This window comes from Oryza sativa, chromosome 3 (genome assembly GCF_034140825.1).
Source record: "Oryza sativa Japonica Group chromosome 3, ASM3414082v1".
NCBI classification, from domain to species: Eukaryota; Viridiplantae; Streptophyta; class Magnoliopsida; order Poales; family Poaceae; genus Oryza; species Oryza sativa.
Genome location: NC_089037.1, coordinates 13,282,870 through 13,305,033, shown reverse-complemented (window position 1 = coordinate 13,305,033; position 22,164 = coordinate 13,282,870). Strand labels below are relative to the sequence as shown.

At 39.9% G+C, this 22,164-nt stretch overlaps 2 protein-coding genes across 2 annotated transcripts; both read right to left on the bottom strand.

Annotated features, from left to right (window-relative positions):
- Window positions 1-1,321: 1,321 nt before the first annotated feature.
- Window positions 1,322-12,811, bottom strand: LOC4332853 (chromatin-remodeling ATPase INO80). The gene is made up of 22 exons (XM_015775989.3): window positions 12,439-12,811; window positions 11,149-11,233; window positions 10,243-11,027; window positions 9,967-10,167; window positions 9,739-9,849; window positions 8,942-9,324; window positions 8,727-8,835; window positions 8,563-8,643; window positions 8,175-8,341; window positions 7,962-8,087; window positions 7,649-7,810; window positions 7,513-7,570; window positions 7,056-7,286; window positions 6,767-6,913; window positions 6,096-6,650; window positions 5,610-5,867; window positions 5,226-5,333; window positions 4,575-4,669; window positions 4,327-4,483; window positions 3,763-3,963; window positions 2,759-2,887; window positions 1,322-2,137 (listed from the first exon to the last, which is right to left on the bottom strand). The coding sequence occupies exons 1-22, from the start codon at window positions 12,520-12,522 to the stop codon at window positions 1,862-1,864; spliced, it is 4,509 nt and encodes a 1,502-aa protein (XP_015631475.1). The 5' UTR covers window positions 12,523-12,811; the 3' UTR covers window positions 1,322-1,861.
- Window positions 12,812-17,103: 4,292 nt separating this feature from the next.
- Window positions 17,104-21,919, bottom strand: LOC4332852 (nuclear/nucleolar GTPase 2-like). Its single transcript, NM_001402156.1, has 11 exons — window positions 21,530-21,919; window positions 20,825-20,958; window positions 20,495-20,624; window positions 19,979-20,139; window positions 19,741-19,842; window positions 19,539-19,643; window positions 19,336-19,464; window positions 19,109-19,249; window positions 18,474-18,574; window positions 18,072-18,129; window positions 17,104-17,773 (listed from the first exon to the last, which is right to left on the bottom strand). Exons 1-11 carry the CDS (start codon window positions 21,786-21,788, stop codon window positions 17,486-17,488), a joined length of 1,608 nt encoding a protein of 535 aa, NP_001389085.1. The 5' UTR covers window positions 21,789-21,919; the 3' UTR covers window positions 17,104-17,485.
- Window positions 21,920-22,164: the final 245 nt, after the last annotated feature.

Sequence of the window (22,164 nt, the reverse complement as noted above, 5' to 3'; positions counted from 1 at the left end):
CCTACGTCAGGCGCTCGACACTCTGGAGAAATATCGGAAACCACTCCCCCCTCTTCTCTCTCTCATCTCATTATGCACTTGCTTCCCCACAGCACCATTTTATGTACAAATGAATGCATCTTTATATGGTTTTTTTTCTTAAATTACTTCTCTAATTTATGGTCCGGCCATACTATTAAATTTGTTATAATTAAATAGTTACAACAAGAATACACATTCCGATGAAAATAATATTTAGCTTTTTCAATAGATTTTTTAATATTGCATCTAATTTTACTTAAATGTTTCAACTAGTGCTAGTTAATTTGCACATGTTACATGTATTAATTCTTTGAATGTTTTAGTTAGTATTTCAGTTTAATGTTTCAAAAGTTAGTTTTATACATGATATAAAAATGTTTCAACAATATTAAGTATTTGCAAATATACTGCATTTTTCATATGATTTTTTTATGTCTCACTCGTTGGGACTCAATGCTTCATACAATGATTGCTAGTATTGCAGTCAATATATTCAAAATGTTGCATTTTTTTTGAAACATTTTTATTGAGTAAGCTGGAACATTTAACGAAGTGGTGAAACAAATTTTTATAAATGGTTAAACAACGTTCAATTTTTCTTATCAAAATATAATTCTATGAGATATTATTATAAAGATTTAATTACAATGAGTATAATGGTCAAATTGGATTATTAGCCTCATAGGATGGCTGTTTGAGGTGAGGCTTTTCAGCGAAAGCCCATCGCCTCGCTGATTAGGCTGAGAGCTTTCAGCCAGATATACATGGATATACAAGAGCTAAAAGCTAGGAGCTACAACCACCAGTCGTAGAAATTCTTCTTCGAACCATTTAAGCAAAACAAACCAACCGATGGATTTTCTTTGGCTGAATTGAAGAAGGCAACTTTGGCTGATCAGCCAAAACATTTAACTTTCCGATGAGAACCTATAAATTAGATAATTAATTTAGAAGAAAATTTCACTTAAAGACCTAAGAAATAGCTTAAGATAAGCATATAAAATGGGCTTAAGCCATATATGAATTTATGCACATCCATATAGCGTCTTGCGTGTGTTAGATAGCCAACCAGAGAAAAAGATTAGAGGGAGTACCGCCAGCATCAGGGAATGAAGCACCCGATTTTTTATTTTTATTTAAAAAATCAGACGCCTGATTTGTAGTTACTTCCTTAAGCATGTTTTGTAGTTACTTCCTTAAGCATGGCTGGTTCTGTTTTGCAATCACATGATACCAATTGCCAAACCAAAATTTCGCAACATTCAAATCTATGCTGACCATAAAATATAACAATTAGCAATTTAGCATAGGGATTAGCATAGACGTTCATAAATGGTCGAAAATGTTTCCAATTTGGAAGCACAGCAGCTTTCCTGCTATGTTCTCTTTCAGCTATCAATACAAAACTTATGGTTAATATAGTCACCTACTCTCTTTACACGGCAAAATTATTTCTATATGTGATGCAATATTTTTCATGATTATTTACATAATGGCCACAGCCAGCATCACAGATATCAGCGGTCAGGTCTCCACAATTCCAACATCCGCAGCAACAGCTAGAGGATTCGCCCATGTCACGATTAACAGCAACCGATGCCACTGCACTGATGCCTTCTAACACAATCGAATATACAACTAACCCAGTTCCCAGGCTTCCGAAAAAGATGTGCACATAAACACTTATTGAACTGTGTGACACCTTCAGGAAGATCCAACGACTATTCCTCTTGACAATGAACCATGCAATCTGTCGTGCCCATGTCATAAATCGGGCAGGATAGATCACACTAGCCTTGCCATTTAGCACCCTGTGTTTGTTATCCGATTAATTTGTCAGTTAGGCTGAAGGAGTCCGATCTTTTGCCTCTTCTGTATCATTATCGTCAGGAGATATGTTATTCTCAGCTGCTTCTGCCGGATTGTCACCATCAGTCGTTGGTTCCTGTTCTGGTTCCTTGTCCTCGTTCAAGTTCTTCATCAGTCTCTTCGATCTTTTAGGCCTAGGAGCTGCAATACTATCTTCATCCTCCACTTCACCGCCTTCAGCCTCTGCATTCTTGTCCACACTACCATTATCCTGCAACTTTGGAAGCTTCTTTTGGGAGCTTTTCTTCTGTAAAAAGTTTGGTAGTAAGAAATGAGTAAAAGCTCACATCAAAAACTTAAAACGGGATAAGTATATCTCTTTTTGGCTCACATTTCCAATGCTTGAAACCTACCAACCAGAACTGTTAAACAGGTTTAGTTTATAAAAGAACAGCCAAGTCTCAAGGTGATAAGGTCTTACAGAAGCAAAGATGACAATTTCATAAAAAAAAATTGTTGCAAGTCTAATTAAACCTACGCATTAGTACTCTTCCTCTAAATGCACAGGTTATAGAGATGAGTTATAATTCAAGTCAAACTCGAGCTAACCAATATAGCCTAACACCAAACTCATATATAGGAGTACATGCTCCTGTATATGGTATAGAGGTCTGTCAACTGAGTTTAACATGGACAATTTATCAAATTCAAGCAGTGAAAATTATAGCCCCACAAATTTGAACTTTTACGCTCTACTTAGCTTAAAATTGAAATTCAAGATTGTGTACTGTGTATTTAAATTAATGTCTCAATGACTTTGTGTGCATTTGTGATAGACAGCAATCATTCGGGAAACTGCAGATTGTTCTGACTATTTTCTACTATGGAAATAGCTAACTCATTGCTTGGAGGCATTTCTTGTGTTCACCTTTTTGCTTGATGTGTTATCATGTTCTGCAGCCCCTGAAGTTTGATCATCCAAGTCTTCAAGCATCAAATCTCCTTCTTTGTCAACCTTGATGCCCTTTGTACGCCTCTTTTTTAGTCGGTCCTTTGCCTAAAAGGGTAAATAGAAATGAAAAACATTGTCACCCGACTTTTTTCCATTGAAATTAAATAAAACATGTTGACATTCCATGCCATACTCAATATTTCATTATAACGAAAACTCAACGGACATTCTATTAAGAAACCAATTCAAACAACCTCATCTTTTGCCATATTACTGCAGCAATTTTAATTCAAGGTTTGTTGTTCTACAGCATGTAAAACCTAATAACATGTAATAAGATGACATGTGTAACAATTGTTATAGTACAATACCAACAAGAAAAAAAGTTGGTCGCCAAACTCTTCCATAAACCAATGAAAGGTTTCCAAATGCTTTCATGATGATACGTTTTCTAATGCAAACCATAAAATGAACTAGGCAAAATCTCAAAAACAAACAGGAGAAATAAGCTTCGTACTTTTTTGAGGTTGTTTTCTTAAGTTTTTCAATAATACACTACATAAACTCCTTGATAATTGGCAGAACCAGAAATCAACCAATCATGAATCAAGTCTTAACTCAATAAAAGTAGTAAGGTTTTTGCACTGAATCTAATAAGGGGTGGGCCCTATGGTTGGTTTATTGTCCCAATGGGGATAGATTTTCCCAATCATCTTGAGAACATTAATAACACGGTGATTTGCAACTATTCAAAGAGTTTGAATAGCATATGCCAAACAGGTGTTACTAAATGGGGAAAAAATGAACAAAAGCATGCCACTGATTGGTAGGCAAAGGGAGATTAGTTCGATTATAAATCTAGTTCTTACATCTCAAATCTAGGTCATCCATGTATGCTGTCAACGTTTCAAGTATATGGGTGGACTAGATGAAAACAATGCGATGTGCCAAATAAAAGATGGAAGTAGTATAAAAAATACCTGCATTGATATTTCTTTTAATTTGTGCGATATCTGTGTGTCATCAATAAGTAATGAAACAACATCCTCTTGTCTCATCAGATGATCATCCTGGACATGTTTTCCTTTCATGACCAACTCTTGCACTGCATTTTTCTGCTTTGCCCTCTGCAATATCTTCTCTTCTATTGTATCTTTGCATATAAGTCTATACACCGTTACCTACAATACCAATTTGAAAGAAAATACAAGGAAATGAGCTACCACATATTTCATTCCAAAATTCAAATGATAGTGTTATATAATTTATAAATATAGATAATGGACAATGCGCTAAAAAGAGTTGAGCTATTTTGTGACGTGCCAGTGCTATTTAATACTCCTTTCGTTTCCAAATGTTTGACGTTGGTTAGTTCAGTTTTGAGCTAACCAACGTCAAACCAAAAAAAAAAAGGAGGGGCATCACTAAAAAGAGTTGCCATAAAAGGCAGAAAAATGCTCCAAAAGAAATACGTAGCTGAGGAGCACACTATAAGCTATAGTACTATGATTAGATAAAGTATTTATAACTGAAGCTTCAGTTACCTCCTTTGTCTGACCAAGTCTGTGTGTTCTATCCATTGCTTGCTGGTCTTGTGTTGGGTTCCAATCAATTTCATAAAAAATAACTGTATCAGCAGCAGTCAAATTAATACCTAGGCCCCCAGCTCTTGTGCTTAGCAAGAAAACAAATATATCGTTCCTGCAGAGAAGAAAATTCAGGTAAGCCATGTTTGAATAGCATGGCGTTAGATCATCTTACTGTACATTATCCTTTATCCACTAATGCATACCGGTTCTGGAAGTCCCGGACCATGTCACGTCGATCAGATATTGCCGATGACCCATCAAGTCTGAAATACTTGAATTTTCTGAAGTTCATGTAGTCCTAGAACAATAGCAATGCATAATTGCTGAGTAGTTAGAAAGGGGCTCAACTTTAGTGAGCAAAAATACAAGAAAAATACTCCAATATCTACTTTTCGGTTGATGCAATTCACAGTGCCAGCAAAAGAAATGGAAACTAAAAACTCCTGAAAGATGATATGCTAAGCGAAGACTCACATATTGAAGTCATGACACTACCCTAATGCTACAAGAATATTCTTATATTGTAAGGCCTACATGTAGTATAGGACATATGCAGTGTCTAATGGTAAATATTACAAAACATGCTTCGGTTCAAAGCATAAAGTATTTTGTATTGAGATCTGATAATTGACCAAAGATTGTTGACTTGCAGAATGCCAAAAACATATCTAAAGTTGTATGCAATAAAACAACTTATCTCCAGGCACTTAGAGAATCTCTATATCACTTATGAGTAAAAGGCGCAAGCAAAAGTCACTTGTTTTAGTTTTTTTTTTAAGAAAAAACTCAATTACCTTATGGTGGTATTATACTTTTAAGTGTAAAGTGGACAAGCATGAAGTGACCAGTACTACCTCAAGAATGTCTAACATTTTAGTCATCTGAGCAAATAAGAGCACACGGTGATTCTCAGCTCGGAGGCGCCGCAGCAGTATATCTAAGGTTTGGAGCTTCCCAGAATCCTGTCATTGAGCATTTCATGTTAGTAAAAAGAACTCACTGGTACAGCTAAAAGCATATTAATGAAAACACAAACAATTTGTCCTTTATTCAGGTGTTTGAACCAACTTATTATGATAAAGTTATATTCTACACAAATCTTAGAGCTTTTCAAAGCAATTGAGCAGTTCATTGGGAAAAAAAAATACAACTATGAATGACAGAATTGTGCAGATGAAGAAAAATCTAAATAGGCAATACCCTAGCATCATGGACAGAGGAAATTAGAGAACACTTACTGTAAGCATTTTAGCTGGGTCAAAGTTACTCATAGGTGGAGATGACCCAAATATCCTATATGGCAGTTGTAGCATCGGCTCGGGGAATGGCAAATCAGTATGTAATTCTTCTATCAGAGAATGAGGGCTGGTTGGTTCTCTAGGGCCATTGAACTCAGAAGTTCGAGCAAATCCCAGAACCAGTTTCTTGGCCAATGGATCATGCATCTCATCAGTTAACTTGTAGGCAAAATTTCGGTCTGCGCACCAGACATTTATCTGAAACGAAAGAAAAGGGTAATGAGTCATTCAATAGTAGCACCAATTGAGCATTGATAGCTTGTGTAGATAAAATAAATACATTTCCTACACTATATGGAAGTTTTGAATACTTTTAATACTAGAGTAGCCTAAGAATACTGTAAGACAACTCCATACACAGCCTGATGCAACATACAAATGATAGAACTGGGAAAACAAGTCATCACATAAAATAAAGGAACTTACCGGTGGTGCTCTAGCAGGTGGAATAAAAGCATATGTTGAACGAAGAAGTCTTATGTTAGACACAAGCCTTTCATGGTGAGAAAGCACTAGTGCTTCATATGGGCTATCACTCGGGCCTGTCTCAATCTTTGTTCTTAGGAAACTGGACTCTGCTTTTGTAGGTGAAAGCAACAAGCGAACAACAGCACGAACTGTTGTTAAATCATTATGAGTGGACTCAAGATCAGTACTTTCTGAGTCAAGGAATACATCCACAAGTTCATCGGTGTACTTCTTGTTCCATCGCACTGCTGAGAATGCTAGTCTGTTGAATAATGAGCAAGTGGCCAGGAAAGAAGCTTCAACTGGGGAGAGATTTATTAAACGTGTAAAACCGAATGCACCAGATAACAGAACAGTATTATTTGGTGAGATAGCTTCTGGAAAAGCTGATTGATGGATGTAGCTTGGCGAAAATATATTAAACATCCTGTTGAAAGATCCATATAGAAATCCACAACCACGCACAGGCATTTCCATGTTCGAGACGATTCCTTTGTAGACTAACTTTGGAATCTGAAAAGGTTCAGAAAGAAGCCTATCAGTTTAGTTAGCAATTAAGGAGAATACATAAGGTAACTGCAAGTACGCCAATTAGAAACAGAAAAATCTGACCATATGTTTAATTATACCTCAAACATTATTGGATTCCTCTTCCCTGCATAATGCACATCTTGCAATTCCCCAAATGCAGGAGAAAGAAGTGAGTTCGGGATGTCAGCAAAGTAAAAGTAAGAGCTCCCCTCATTGCGCTCAAACAGCTCTGGATGATTGCAGACCTAAATGTGATACATAACACATTGGGAGGAAATCCAATGAGAAACAACAGAGTAAACATTAGCTGAAATTGCTAAAGGGACCTTAATGATTATTAAGTCAAGTAAATTGATCACATGCAAGAAGGTGTTGTGCTAATGTTACCTTCCGGAGCTGCATCACAATATTCATCAGGCTAAGTAATTTCTTATCATTTAGATTGCCACGACTTCCATCAAGCAACTCGTTAAGAGATATTTTATTCTTTATGGCTTGATAGAAGACTTGCTGGCGAGAACTCAATCTGCAGGGCACAATTTCTTCTTTCTTTTTGGTCATTTCTGCAATGACATCAATCTTAACTCGACGGAGCATGAAGGGCTTTAAAATAGCATGCTGTGGAGAAAAAGAACAAGTTATATAATCTCAAAAATATACCAAAGCTATACAGAACTTTGTCCAAAACAGGAGAATTGAGCATCTGTCATTTAGTCATGTACTGTATTTGAGAATTCAAGCCCTCATTATAATTCCACGTCAGTCTCAAACAAGACTATTCAAAAGATTAACTAAACCATAACATGCATAAAAGTTCCGTTCAGTGTAGGGCTGTGTATCTTACCAGTCGACTAAGCTGATGTTCATTCAGAGCACCTCCATGTTCGGCATGACCCTCAATTCTGGCAGGCCAAAGAAATATAAGCAATAAAGATAATGACTAAAACAAAGAATGTATAATTTGTAATGTAGGTAAGTACCCTTTTGAGAACCACTCATTAAACTGTTCATGGCTGTCAAACAAAGTAGGCATGATGAAATGAAGAAGCGCCCATAACTCAGCCATGTTGTTCTGTATAGGTGTTCCAGTGAGAAGCAAGCGATTTCGACAGTTAAAACTCAGTAATGTCTTCCATCGCTGGCTGCAGCAGAGGGAGGAAAAGATAAAATACAATAATTCCCAGATAAGAGTCTCAACGAAGGAAAAATATCAGATGAATAAATGAAGACAGGCATGAGCCATGAAATTTTGGTTTTCAACAAAATGAAAGGACTTGCAAGATGAATTGTTACCTGCTTGAACTTTTAATAGCCTGGGCCTCATCCAAAACCATGTATTGCCACTTAACACGTCTCAAAAGCTTCTCTTCATTCACAAGTATCTGATAATTTGTAATGAGAATGTGGAAACTAGCATCTCTGTGGAGAAAGGGCAAAACTCACATGTTTAGTTTTACGCGCCTATAAATGGAAGGAACGCAAATGAAGATAATAAATACTTCTTGCCTTCGATAAAGACGTTTGGGGTTGATGTTTTTCCGAAGAACCATCCTTTCAGGACCCCAATAGGGAAGTATCTTTAGATCAGGGCAAAACCTGATTACCTCTTCAGCCCAATTATTCACAACAGATGCGGGAGCCACAACAAGAAAGGGACCCCATATGTTTTTGTCCTGCATGGTGTACATGTCTATATCAAAAGCTTGGCACGCGTGTTAATATTTGAACCTATAAATTACACATTGTGTGATGCTTCTAAAGGAAGAAATAGAACATGATGATAAATCATGAATCAACCAAGATCAAGCACAAAGGCCAAAAGAGATTGCTTCATTGGGTATTAATCCAATAGTAGAAAGATAACATGGATTTAAGAAAGGGCAAATTCACCAACCTCAGCCAAATGTGCTAAGAATGCCATAGCCTGGACGGTTTTGCCAAGACCCATCTCATCAGCAAGAATACCATTTAATCCCTGCAAGAAATAGAAAATATTGAAGTGAAACAGCAGAGAAGTCACAGAAAATGATCAGATGCATTAACTTTTTAACAGTGTACCTGCTCGTAGCAATTAACCAACCACTGTAAACCTTTTAACTGATATTCTTTTAGTGCACCTTTAAACAATTCTGGTGTCTGCACAGACGACTTCTCAGGCATTGTTGAGCTGAAAATAAGATAACCCCAAAGAAACCAGTGTTAGAAGTCCTTTCATTCTTTCTAACATGCTCAATTCTGAACAAGGACAACCAAACCAGTCGAGTGGAACTTACGGGTGTAATAGATCAATCTTGTTAGGCTCCATACTAGCTAAATCATCAGTTGGAATACCAGAGTCAGATGATTGACGAAGCCTCCCAGTTTCACTATCAAACGCATTTGTCATCCTTTTCTGTTGGGAGACAGCATGTTGCGCAGCTCTCAAGGCCTCTCTCTTTAATTCAGCTTCCTCAGGATCTTCCTCATCCTCTTCAGGGACAGATGCCTCATCTGATGGTGCTGATTCACCAGCCTTATTCTGCATAAAGTGACTATAAAGCTCAGTTTGGGATAGGAGAAAGTTGAGCCTCTGTTGCTGTCTTTTTGCTTCACGTAGCTCCTCTTCACGCTTCAAAGCTTCAGCCGCCTCCTTTTCTTCTCTTTTCCTCAATTCATACTATGAAACAGACAAAAAAAAAAGATATATAACTCCCATCATAAGATCGCATAAGAAAAATCAGCAAAAAGAAAAACATGTGCTATGCAAAACAATACAATACTTGGTGCTAATTTTTAAGTTTTAACCATGTATATAGAAATTAAAGTGGCTTGGAACGACTGGAATACATAGCCATATATAACCCCTAATTTTAAGTATTTAAATAGTATTCAGCCCCATATACTGTTGTTTGGTTTCAGTTCAGTGGCTTGGAAGAACTGAAATACATAGCCATATACAACTCATAAGTTTAAGTATTTAAATAGTATTCAGCCCCATATACTGTTGTTTAGAAAAAAAATAAAAGGCAATAATTCCGAATTTGGTTTCAGTGGAACTAAAAAACAATAAGCTTAAGAGATTAAAAAAAACCTGCTCCTTGTCAACTCGCTTCCAAAATATCAACATATCCCTAGCCAGCCTCCGTGTACGTATGGCGGCACTCCTCATCAATTTCAGTGACCTGCTTACTTTGAACTTTACCTGGACATTTTAAACACAAAACTCAATAAAGCTGCAGCATTGCTATTAACTCAGCAAGATCAAAAACTAGAGTGAACCAAACTACAAAATAGCCAACAAGATAGAGAAGTGCAATACCTCCCGTTGGCAATTCTCAGAAAAACGCTTAGCATCTACTTGCCGTTTCTTCAGCAAAGCCATGAAATTCCTGTGGTGCCTAGGAATGCCTTTAACAGCAATAGCATGCCAAAGTTTAATAGTCTTTTCTGACTCTTCTCTTGCAATTTCAGAAGGATCCTTTCTTATTATTTGCTTCTTTGGCAAACTACGCTCGATAATCTGCATTTATAGGTTAACTGCTAAGTATATAGAAAACAAAAGCATGCTATCAATATTTGAACAGGTCCAACCAACCTCATATGTATCTCCTTTTTCCAAGACTTTAACGTAATGAACATGCAAACTGCCGGATTCCGAAATAATAAATCTCCGTATCCTCCCAGCTGCTCCTTCTGGAATTGCGAAGGGATCCTCAGTTACTTGAAGAGAAAATTTCTGCACCTTTACCCTTTCCTGGAGTGATTCATATTGTGGCTGAGGTTCAGCTAATCCACCACGATTGGTTGTCTCAAATTTTTGGTCCGTACTGAGCATTGCCGCTAGAGTGCGTAAATCTAGTGTGCCATTCAAGAAAGTTTCCTCGACACGTATGTCAGAAAAAACAGGTAGATTAAGGGATAGTGCCAACTTATCATACCCTTCTGGGATTTTGTAGCTTACATTATCTCCCATATCTAAATAGGAAGAATCCAGTGAAGCTACAACCTTATTGAAACCACCATATGCATTAGTAGATTTTGTCCCATTATACTCAGCTGTGGCTTCTACCCCACCCAACATTGCAACATTCCTTGTATCACTTCTGTACTTTGTAACTCTTGCACTACCATTTTTGTGTTTCTGAGGAACTATCACCTGAGGAGGATCAGAACTAAAAACATCCTCCTTAAACTTTGACCTTCTGTACTTCTGAACGTGTTCACTCAGCATTGTACGGTAGTGCTCCTCAGTTATTTGGTTACTGTAGGCATCTACCTCATCATCATCGCTAGCACCATCCAGATTCCTTTTGCGCTTCCGATGTAGCCCATGGGAAGCATCATTAATTCCATTATACTGGTCTGACAAGGACCCTTGACCTAAAAGGAAAAGTAGGGTAAGCAGAACAAACACAGAAGTAGATATATGTAAAGAAATGGCAAGACCACAATTTGATGGAGTGTCAATGCTAGGAGGTGGATTTTTTTAAATAGCCTTTACCTTGGCTACTCATACTCCCATTTGGGCTACTACGCCTATAGCGATCAAGATCTTCCGGCAAGGGGACCTTAAAGTTCAGCAAAGGCTGCATCAGCAGTTCATGTAAAAACTTGACATCAGAATGGAGGTAAATTCAACTAAAGTAAACCATATTATTAACATGAGTGGGAAGACATATGCTTCACAATGACAAAATCTATATATAATTTTCAACCCTACCAAAGACAAATAAAGAGACCTGCATCCATATAGACCAAACGGATAGACAAGCAACAATAACACTATAGTAGTATCAAAAACAAAGGATGACAAGATAAAAGATGCGATTACGTAGTAAACCAATGTACCCTTGCAGGCCCCCAATTCATAACCTTATCAAATAAAATAAATTTAAACCCGAAGCAAGGATCACACATGTCAAGAAAAAAAACTTTATTATGCATGACCATACTTATCAAGAAAAATAATAAAAGAACAGCGATAAAAAAAACAACAAAACTGCCAGAACAATGATAACAGTGCAGCAGCATGTTGCACGCCATGCAGACCACAATCACAACAGACAACACAGGAACATACACAGATGATGCCAGCAACTGACAATACTCATCTATGAACGAAACATAGCATTAACTAAATTCAGAAAAAAGAAATGGCATGCAATCGCAACAAAACAAGGTCATCATCGTCGCGCATGCGATATTGGAAATGTTGCATGAATATAACGACCAAGTTACCGGCATCAACATTTGATTAGCGACATGAATGGCACAACAGATGATCACGATACTCGTATCACTCTGTCACTATCTGAAACACACGAAACTTTGATCGGTGGAAGCCACTAAAGTAGCCCAAGTCTACATGAAGATCTAGCAAACTACTGAACCAGTCTCAGGAAACAACTAGATACTGCTAAACAGCATAACACTTATGTGGCACACACTTATTTGAGTCCTAACCAACAGAACAGTAGCACGGGGCATCGGCTTCTACAGACGATCGCAACACCGATGCAAAGTAACCTGCATTAGCCCACAACTAACGAGCTCCCAATCCCGCGAGACACAACTAAAACCTCGATCGAACTGAGGCTTAAAAAAACAACCAAGTGATGATACAGCGCCCGGAGAGAATTCTCCAAAACCCAGCGACAATGAGCACTACCAATACCCACCCCAATCACAACGCGCCCCCCACTCCAACACCGCCACTACCGCGCGCGTCAAAACCACCATCCACCGAAGCACGCACATACAGAGAGGGAGAGAGAGAGAGAGCAGGCAGTACCTCGAGGTTGAAGAGGGTGGAGTAGGAGAGCCCGCCGCCGTTGGCGGCGGCGCCCCCGCGCGACGGAGGGCGCCGCGGGTCCATCCCGAAACCCTACCGCGCCCCCGCCCCCACGCGCGCAGAGACGCAAGCAGGAAGAGGGAGAACCAGGAGGAGCCGGCGGCCGCGGGCGCACGCGAGGTCCCCCGGGAGGGACCGCGGCGGAGGGTGGAGTCGAGCCCCCGCAGCGGCGGGCGGCGGCGGGGAGGGAGGCGTGGAGATTAGGGTTAGGTTTTGGGGAGCGGAGGGGGGGAGAGAAGGGGGGGACGGAGAGGAGGGAGAAGGAGGCGGTGGGGAGGGGGGGCTGCGGGATGTTGTGGTGGGGAGGGGTAGTAGTAGTAGTAGTAGTAGAGAAGGCATGGTGGCTTTGGCATTTGGTGAGAGAAACCAAGCCAAAGGGAGGGAACTGGGAAGGGGGCAGGCACGAGCACGACGCGAGAGGAGAAGAGAGGGGAGCAGGGAAAGCGAACCGGGAGTGCATGCGACGGCGAGAGGTTTTTTTTCCCTCTCTCTAGCGCTTGGGTTCGTTGGGGGGACGCGGGATTTTTCGTTCTCACATTAAATCCGGTCATGCAACTATGCGAATTTTACTCAAGAGTCCAGATTTTTCATCTAAACTAATGAACGGCCCACTATTTTGTCTCTTCAATTGGGTGATTTTAACAAATTTCAAGATGAATTCTACCAAATGAGTATTTGTTACACGGTTTCCCCAGTAATATCAACAAGAGTCTGTCCATCCTTTTACACAAGGCATGTGGTGTGGTATTTGCCTTCCCCAAAAGAATTAAGCGAATGAAATATGGAAGTGCCCATTAAATTAAGAGAAAATTACCCGCCTGCCATTCGCCAAAACCTCCCATCATTATTATCTCCTCGTCGACTTCCACCAAGCCACCACCATTCGCTCATGTCACATTCTATTTCGTGGGACTTCTGAGCTAACACTCAGGCCCAGCCCTAGGGGGTCGAGCTGGGCCTCCACACAGGGCCCGCGAAGTGATGGGGGCCCAACCCCATATATGCTAACATAATAGCCTATAGGAATTAGGAAGCCCACTAGCTCAGTAGATGAAGAGGCACACGTACAGGAAAAAAAATTGTGTCGATTTGGCTTCCTTCCGTGATTCCGTCCGATTGCTTCGCCTTCGCTCGCAGTCGCCTGTTCGGCTATTCGCCGCCCTTCCAGCCGCGTCTCAGCTACGCAATGCTACGTCGACGACTGCGCGCGGCTACATGTCTACGGCGTCGTGCTCGGCGGCAAAACTGCAACTGGCAGCCGGATGCAAAAATCCGATCTCTCTGTTCAATTCTAGGAGACTAGGAGGTACCCAATTGCTCTCCCCTTTGATGTATGCTAAGTTTATGTGTTTAAATTTTGGGATGCAAAATGTTACTCCCAATTGCTCCTCTTCTAATTTCTGAAATTTTGATTTAGGATTTAGGGATCCTTGCGGTGCAGCTGTGCAACTAGGACAGTGAATAGTCATTTTCTCTAGTTCTCATCTTGGTAATTTACCAGCACTCATTTTTATTATAACGTTGAATTGAATCTAGTATGACATAATTTTCATAAATCACTTGCTTATTTCTAAATTTAGAGTGAAATCATGTTGCCCAAAATGCACATTACTATAGTTGTATTAGAGGGCCCATTTTTCTAGCTTCGCTCCAGGCCACTAAATTGACAGGATTGGGCTTGCTAACACTCTAGCATTCTCTTTATCGACGCTACCGTGTTCATGTTATTCGTCTCACCTTTGCTAGTAAGATTGCATGAGCCACAGCCTCTATCGGTGCATGACTTTGTCCAACGACCTCATTTTTTAAATTGATTGTGCCATGCTATGTTCCAATTTTGAAGTTCCTCTTTTAATTCCTATGAATAACGCACACATTGAGAACCATGAAACTTGTTTAATATGGGATATGCATTAAACATTGACTGAATGATATGCATCGTCTGGATTCTTAATTTTGGCAACTATGCTAGCACAAAAGGTAAGGGCTCATGTTGAGACCCTACTTATTCGTGTTCGATTTTTTAGTAGTATACATAGGTCCGGATCATCTAGAGTTGGCCTTAACTCCACGAGATGGATTTCAGCGGATCTTAATTGTCACTTCTTTTCACACAAACTTGATTGTTCCACAATTTCACATCATTCATCTCCTTTCTCGTATCATTCATCTCCGTCCTTATATCACCAATCTCTGCACCTTGAATCGTCCTGCCCTAGAGCGCCTCAAAAGTCTCCAAACCGTCCAAGCAAGACACTCTGAGGCCCAAGCATTGGTTGCCAAACCAAAAGGCAACCCCATGGATCTAGTGTTGCCAATTGCCATAGCGCCATAGTACTGTGCGAGCCAATGGATTTGATGCAAGAGACAAGTTGAGATGATATATATATTTTGTTGCTAAAAAGAATGGGACTTCCAATAGTTTTCAGTGATGACTAGCAGCTAGCCTACCTAATCGTGATCAATCGAGATGTCCATGGAGACTTCTGTATGCGGTCCTGCACTACTAATCTCCTTCATGCTCTAGGCCTAGGCCTGACCACCATGGTTTCTCTTTGGCATGGTGTCACCCAATTAATGTTCTATGTTGAGTTGGCACCGCCCGGCTTGATGATTGGGTTATTATTGACCCCGCTAAAGAAGATGATTTTTACGAAGAGCTAAGTGGATGAAACGGTTGTAGCAAACATGATGCTTACCATAGATTAGAAACAATGGCTAAGATTGACTGAAATCCACCTAGTGCAGTTGAGGCCAACTCCAGGAGATCCAAGCCCCGTATACACAGCTTTGGAAATGTGTGAGAAAATGAAGCATAGAATAAGTACCATGCAACTACAATAGAGGTTGCCTAGCAAAAATTGCAATTTTTGAACGATGATCGAGCCTTTCAGCCCTAGCCTAAACTATTTTAACTTTAAGAAAGTTACGAACGAAACCAGAATGAGAAAAACTTCAAGAACTTAGATACTTCTAAAGATTTAGTGTGTGTTCCCGCATCCATTTCATTGGCCACTTCAAAAGGATTGAAATGTCACGACAATATTAAACATTGTGTGTATTTATCCGACAGTATATAACTATGAAGTTTCAAATAGTTCTTGTAAAAGATTTCCTTGCGCCATGTATGTCATGATTAACCCACCAAGACAAGGTAACGAGGATGGTTCTGAAATTTGCAAATTAAACTTCACAATTTGAAATGTGGCACTTATGATCTTCCAAATCGTGAACTTGTACATGCCAAGCGCTTTGAACTATTAAAAGTTCCTTTTAATTCTTAAAAAAACACATTTCCATGAAGTGGACATAGTTTAGCTGGTTAGGTTCCTTGTGGTGGAACCATCTCATCCGAATTCAAGTCTTAGACTTACGACTGACACGGGTGCTCGCATTTACGGCTAATTTTTCTTTCAGCGGTAAGCGACACACCCGTTGATAGCGGTCTAGTCTTCTGGAGGCACTCATACAGGTAGGGTGTTTGTGTGTATGTTTATAAGAGTGAGGGTGCGTGTTTTATAATTGTCTATGCTTGTACTGTGTCTTAAAGAAACACATTCCTTTTTTCCCCTTTCAGAGCATCAAAACATTTTTCTTTGGATGAAAACCGTCTGAAACCTACATAAATGATATTATTTTTTCATAAACAATTCTTAGTCGTATTGCCAGTTTAATTAGAAATTTTCATATTTATTAATTCAACTATTTAGTGTTGACTACGACACCATGCTAAAAGAAATTAGAAATCCAAATTTTATACCCCCTATGAACCCTAAACCCATAGCAATGACCAAAATTAGAATAGATAAAAAAAATAGTGCTACATTTACAGAAATTATACTCCGTCAGTTGGAAATTTTCATAACACTTCATCCTTTTTTTGAATAAGTCCACTTGTTGTTTCTCATCTTTACTTCAAGTTGAATTGTTATCCCTAAACCGCAATACTAAAAATCTTCACCCCATCTTAATAAAATCATTCAAGTCAGGTCCCATCCCATAATAGTATGGATGGTTGGTTTTACTGACGTGTCATCATAATCAGTAAAAAAAAATTTAAGACATGTGGGCTCACTTGCAAAGTGGCCCTCTACTTTCCACATCCTTTCTTCTCTTCACCTCATCTTCATACTGATAAGCTCCTCCGGCTAGTTGTGAGCTTCACTGTAGTCAGGCAGCCAACGGTGGCGAGGCAGTCCTCGAAGGGCGCTCGTTAGGATTGATTCGGGTGGCGGTGGCTCTGGTGGCAGCCTCAGCACTGTTACGTGGGAGCCCGAACAACTACCCTTTCTCCCTCATCCTCTCAATCACTTACATGTAACATTTTATTTTCCGTGACTAGGATGACGTAAGCAACCATCCATACTGTTATGGGACCTGATTCAGACGGTTTTATCAAGATAGGGGTGAAGATTTTTTGTGTTATGATTTAGGATTGGAAATTAAACTCGACGTAAAGTTGAGGGATGGATAATAGACTTATTCCTCCCTTTTTCAATGGTTAGGTCCGCCCAACGATAACAAACCAATATTTTGTGGCCCATATGGATGCATACATAAGCAAGGGGCAGTTCAGGCAGCAGCCAAGCAGGTGAAACGAAAAGGTAAACCGTCAACAAAAGAGTATTTCACTTTTGACCCCATACAAATACGAACGACTTTGCGGAATTAATGTATCGGAATAAATTTGTTTCAAGTACAGTTGGAACAAAATGGTTATATTAAGCTACCAAAACACTCTATCTGGTCTACAACAAAGGCCCACACAATATATGAAGTTACAGAAGTTTCCCAGTCCCACACCCTTGATTCCAGTCTTTCGTTGCAGTGAACGCTCTTTCGTTGCAGTAGAACGCACCGGTGAACTGAACGATCGTAACATTCATCGTAACATTCCTGTTAGACACCAAATCTTCATAAAATCTCTAGGTATTTGGCAAAATTGTGCCCTGTTCTTTATCATGCAGGGTTCCTAGCCTTTTGTAGATCACTCTGATTGCTCCGCGACTTCACTATCTTCATTAGTTACACCAAATTCCTTTTGGCAAGGAACATTCATCTGCTGCTGTGATGAGATTATTCCCGCTATCGCTTTCATGGCGGCAGCAGTTCTGTCACTGCTCACCCCTTCCTCATCGGATTTCTCCACAGGTTCAGCTGTTTCAGATGGACTATCTTCACCTTGCTGTGGTGGAGGCACAAAAAAGGGAATCTTGCCCCTCTGCCAGTCATGAAGCACCATCTTGGCCGTTGTTGTAAGATCAGGCTCCCCACCCTGTGAACCACAAGTGTAAGCACCATCAGAAATTGTTGGTTAATCTTCTAAAGATAGTTTTTTTTTGCTCAGAATCTTCTATAGATGGTTAATTTAAGCTGTTCATATATTTAGAATGGCATGGATCCAATTAACCCATCTTATTGACACATTATATTGTTAAAATTTGTAAAACACTGTAAATCAGTATACAATTACAATTCTCCAATTCCCCAATCTCATAAAGCCTCACCACAAGAATAATATATTTGATAGAAACATGACTGACAACATGTCAACATATATGCTAAAGCCATACCCTGAGTAGCTTTCCAGTGGTCTTGCTCAGTTGGACAAGAAAATCATTATCATCAACCCTGCAGAAAGATAACATATCCAACATAAGATATGTGCTGTCTCCAATGGTTTAATTGTTTCCATGCACAACAGCATCACAAGGCTAACTACAAGCAAGCGCATCCTCTTCATGGATATACTTTATCAAAAGAGAGCAAATATGCTATGAGTAAACTAACAGAATAGTGTCATAAAAAATGCCAAGTCTTAATGTTCAGATTTATGAGAAAAGAAAAGTAACCCAAATACTAACATACTTATCCAATAGGGAACGCATTGTGTGGAAATAATAAGCGTTATGTTCATATCTATATAGAACAATTGTTAAAATGAAACCATAAACTAAATGTTAAAAGAAGCATACCAGTCTTCAATTTTGTAAGCTCTTTTAAGATGCTCCTTTTTTACACGTCTCAGAACTTCACCAATGTGCTCAGAAGCATCCGCCAAATTTGTCACACGCACCTGACAACAAATGCAAATACATGATGAATGAAATTACCCATCTAGATAAGTACACAAACGTAGCATCTTTAAAATGCCTGGTAATCAACTAGGATAGACATCCATATAAATATAAATATATGCTTCAAAAGTGGCAGTGCTCCAGCGTGTGACCACAGAAAAATATCTGAAGGGCAATAAACAACTATAAAATATAATCCACACTATCCTTGGATTGCCTTGGGTGTTACTGGAATTTTTTTTAAGCATTAATGGACAACCGGACAGATAGGCAATAGTTATAGTCTTGTAGATTGTCCAGGGTAAAAGCTACCCATGGGACTTCTATACCACCTCAGACCAAGATAGCAGCAGCAAGCCCATCTCTAACTCTTATGTTGAAATAATGTTTGCGAAAATGCATTATATATATCTGTCGTACATAAAAGTACCGGCAAGGTGAAAAAAAATATAGTGAGGTGTTTTACTAGATGCTTTGTTTTGTGCAATCTAACTAAAAAGTGAAGACAAAAACGAACAAGTGCAGATACATACCACGCCCTTAAGAACAATATCAGTTTCTGAATCATTGTTTTGGTACACAACCCCAGGGCAGTCAATCAGAAATATTCTTTTAGTCAGAGTAATGTACTGCCACACCTTCGTCTCTCCAGGAATTGGAGCCACTTTGCAAACCTATGGATATAGTATACAAACAAAATACTCAGAAAGTTCACCAAAAAGATGTCATCTGTGAAGCCGGTTAAAGAAAAGAGAATTACACTCTTGGAGCGTAACGTGTTGATAACTGATGACTTCCCAACATTGGGGTATCCAACAAAACCAACAGATATAGCTTGTTTGTCACTCTTCAGGCGTGCAAACTGCCGTAACACTGAAAGAAGTGATCCCTGGAAAAGATTCAAATGCGTAAGGGGTCATTTATGGTGAAACAATGAACTTCTTCAGGATTCTGCTAGCTTACTTTGCCAAATGAACTGTTGATGCTTGCATGGAATGCTAGGGTGGGGTAGTCCTTTGATAAAGTGCGCAACCATCCTTTTGTGGCCCAAGCAGGTACTAGATCACACTAAAAAATGTATACCATCATTCATCAATGTGCCACCATACAAGGATGAAAATAGTCCGTCTTTTGCACTGTGTATTGTTGTGGAACTTATCAATACCTTATTTAGTAAGAATACCAAGTGTTTGTGCTTGGCATTCTCCTTCAGATGTTTCTCCAGATGGTAGCATCTAGTACCCATTGGATCCCTGGCATCCAACACCTGTGCAAAACAATAGGATCAACAAATAAATCAATGCCCACTTCTTTTTTTTTAAAAAAAAAAAGCACCAAAGATGTCTGGATGGTTTGACAGAGTGAGAGTATTTTTTGCAAGGACAAAATGTCACAACACTTACCTGCACGACAACATCTGAAGAGTCAATAACTTTATAGAGTTCACCCCAAATTCTTTTGCTCTGTCCCTTCTCGAACATTGTGTGCCGGACTAGGTCTCGTAAGCCATCTTCCTCTTCCTCTTTCAGCAACTTCGCTGTAGCATGCTTATCCTCAAATGCACCTATAAAACTCAACATTTTACTAAGAGTACAGGACATTGATAGTGGTATTCTTGATAAATAACAGCATACAAGCTCATGTAATTGACTTCTGAAAATAAGAAATACCCAAGGCCAAGAATAGTCTACAACAATCATTAATGATTCTAAGTAGCAAAATGGCCAGGAGGCCTGCAAATTAAAATTTGAAGATCTTTTTGGAATATGAGTGCAACATGTACATGAGATAAATTTGTCCAAGTTGCAAAATAGGATTTCAAACTTAAAGGAAATTGTGTTCTTCATAAATATCAGTAATTACATATAACTAAAAATATTAAGCGATTAAAGTACTGGGTACATATATACAAACTGTACCTTGAGAATCATCAGCTTTCTTCAATAGAGATTCGTAATCAAGAGCCATTAGTTTTGGGCGTTTCCTCTTGCCCTTTGGTCCAAATGCATGCTCAAAAGGTTCAGTGTCAAGAAGATGCGCCCTAGCTTGCTGTATCATCAACAGGGGCAAACATACATACATAAGTGCAACATACGGTACACTGATATAGACAGTAGACTATAGAGCACTTCGCCACAGTTAAAATGGAAGGCACCATGTATTTTAACAAAAGTACTTAATTCTTCAATGTCCAAAATAGATTGAAGACCCAACATTTTCGACAGCCTAATGACCAAAAGAAGTTGTACCTTTTGATGATCCTGCAGTAGTGACAGTGGAAGCTTCCGCTCTTTCAGTATCACATTATAGTTATTGGAAAGCCGACTCTGGAGTTCCTCCCGAAAGAATTCAAGCTCTTTCTGATTAACGACTCGTGTATTTCCTGTAAGTAGCAAGAGCAGAGCAGTACAGAAATAAGCACACTTGCAGACTTGCTGTTACGTCACCGGAATCAAATGTGGAACAAACTGGAAGTAGAAATATTGCAACAGGGAAATGTTCATTCAAGGCATCTACGCATTTTGATCGTATATCAAGCCATAACCACCAATCAAGCATACCTTACCGACGTTTCGAAAAGGTTTCAACCAGCAAATTGTCCCTACCATAATTGAATAGCACATTGAGTCGCGCACTTCCATAAGTCATACCACACAAATTTCACTTGTACAATCATTAGCTACTATTCCAGCAGAAATTAGTACCAAACAGACACCAATTCGACGGTCTATACGATCCATGCTAATTGCTAGGTGCCGAGTTACTAGCTGAATCAACAAAAATTAGTACCAAACAGACACCAATTCGACGGTGCATACGAGCCATGCTAACTGCTAGGTGCCGAGTTACTAGCCGAATCGAATTCGCTTCACTTTTCTCCTCAGCTAGTATCATTTAACTCCCAACTAGAGAAGAAAAGGGGAAAGCGAAGAGGGGGGCGCTGGGATCCTCACCGAACCAGCGGCGATCGGGCTCGATGCGGGTGTTGGGGAGCTCCTTGGACTGGAGGTCGTGCTTCAGGATCTTCCCGCCTCGGTCCCTGAGGGGCCTCATCTTGTACATCTTGAGCCGCCGCACCGTGGCGGCCGAGCGGCCGCCGCCGCCGCCCCCGGCGCCGCCGCCCGCGCCCTTCTTGTCATTGGCGCGGTTGACGTCGAGCGAGTGGCGCGGCTTCCCCGACACGTTCACCGCCCTCTCCTTCTTCTTCGCCATCGCAGAGGATTTTTCTTCTTCTTTTTCCTTCTTTCTCCTGGTCGGCGGGAGAGAGGAGAGGAGAGGAGGGGAGGCGGTGGTGCGGGGGGAGAGAGGAGGAGGCGAGGATGGGGAAGGCTAGGGTTTTGTACAGGGAGATGCGTGCGTCGCACGTGCGCCTATTGAGGATTGAGGTGTGGCCGTGTGGGCCGTGCCAGCCGGGCCGGGCTGTGTAATGGGCCGTCGTCCCATCACCCGCGGCGACGTCTGCCATTTGTCGGCGACATTCTTTTTTCGAGTTAGTTAACAAATAAAAAATTATTTAAATTTACAAATGACATAAAAAATAAAAAATAAAGTAAAAGGGACTAATTATTTATTAGCATATCAATTATTT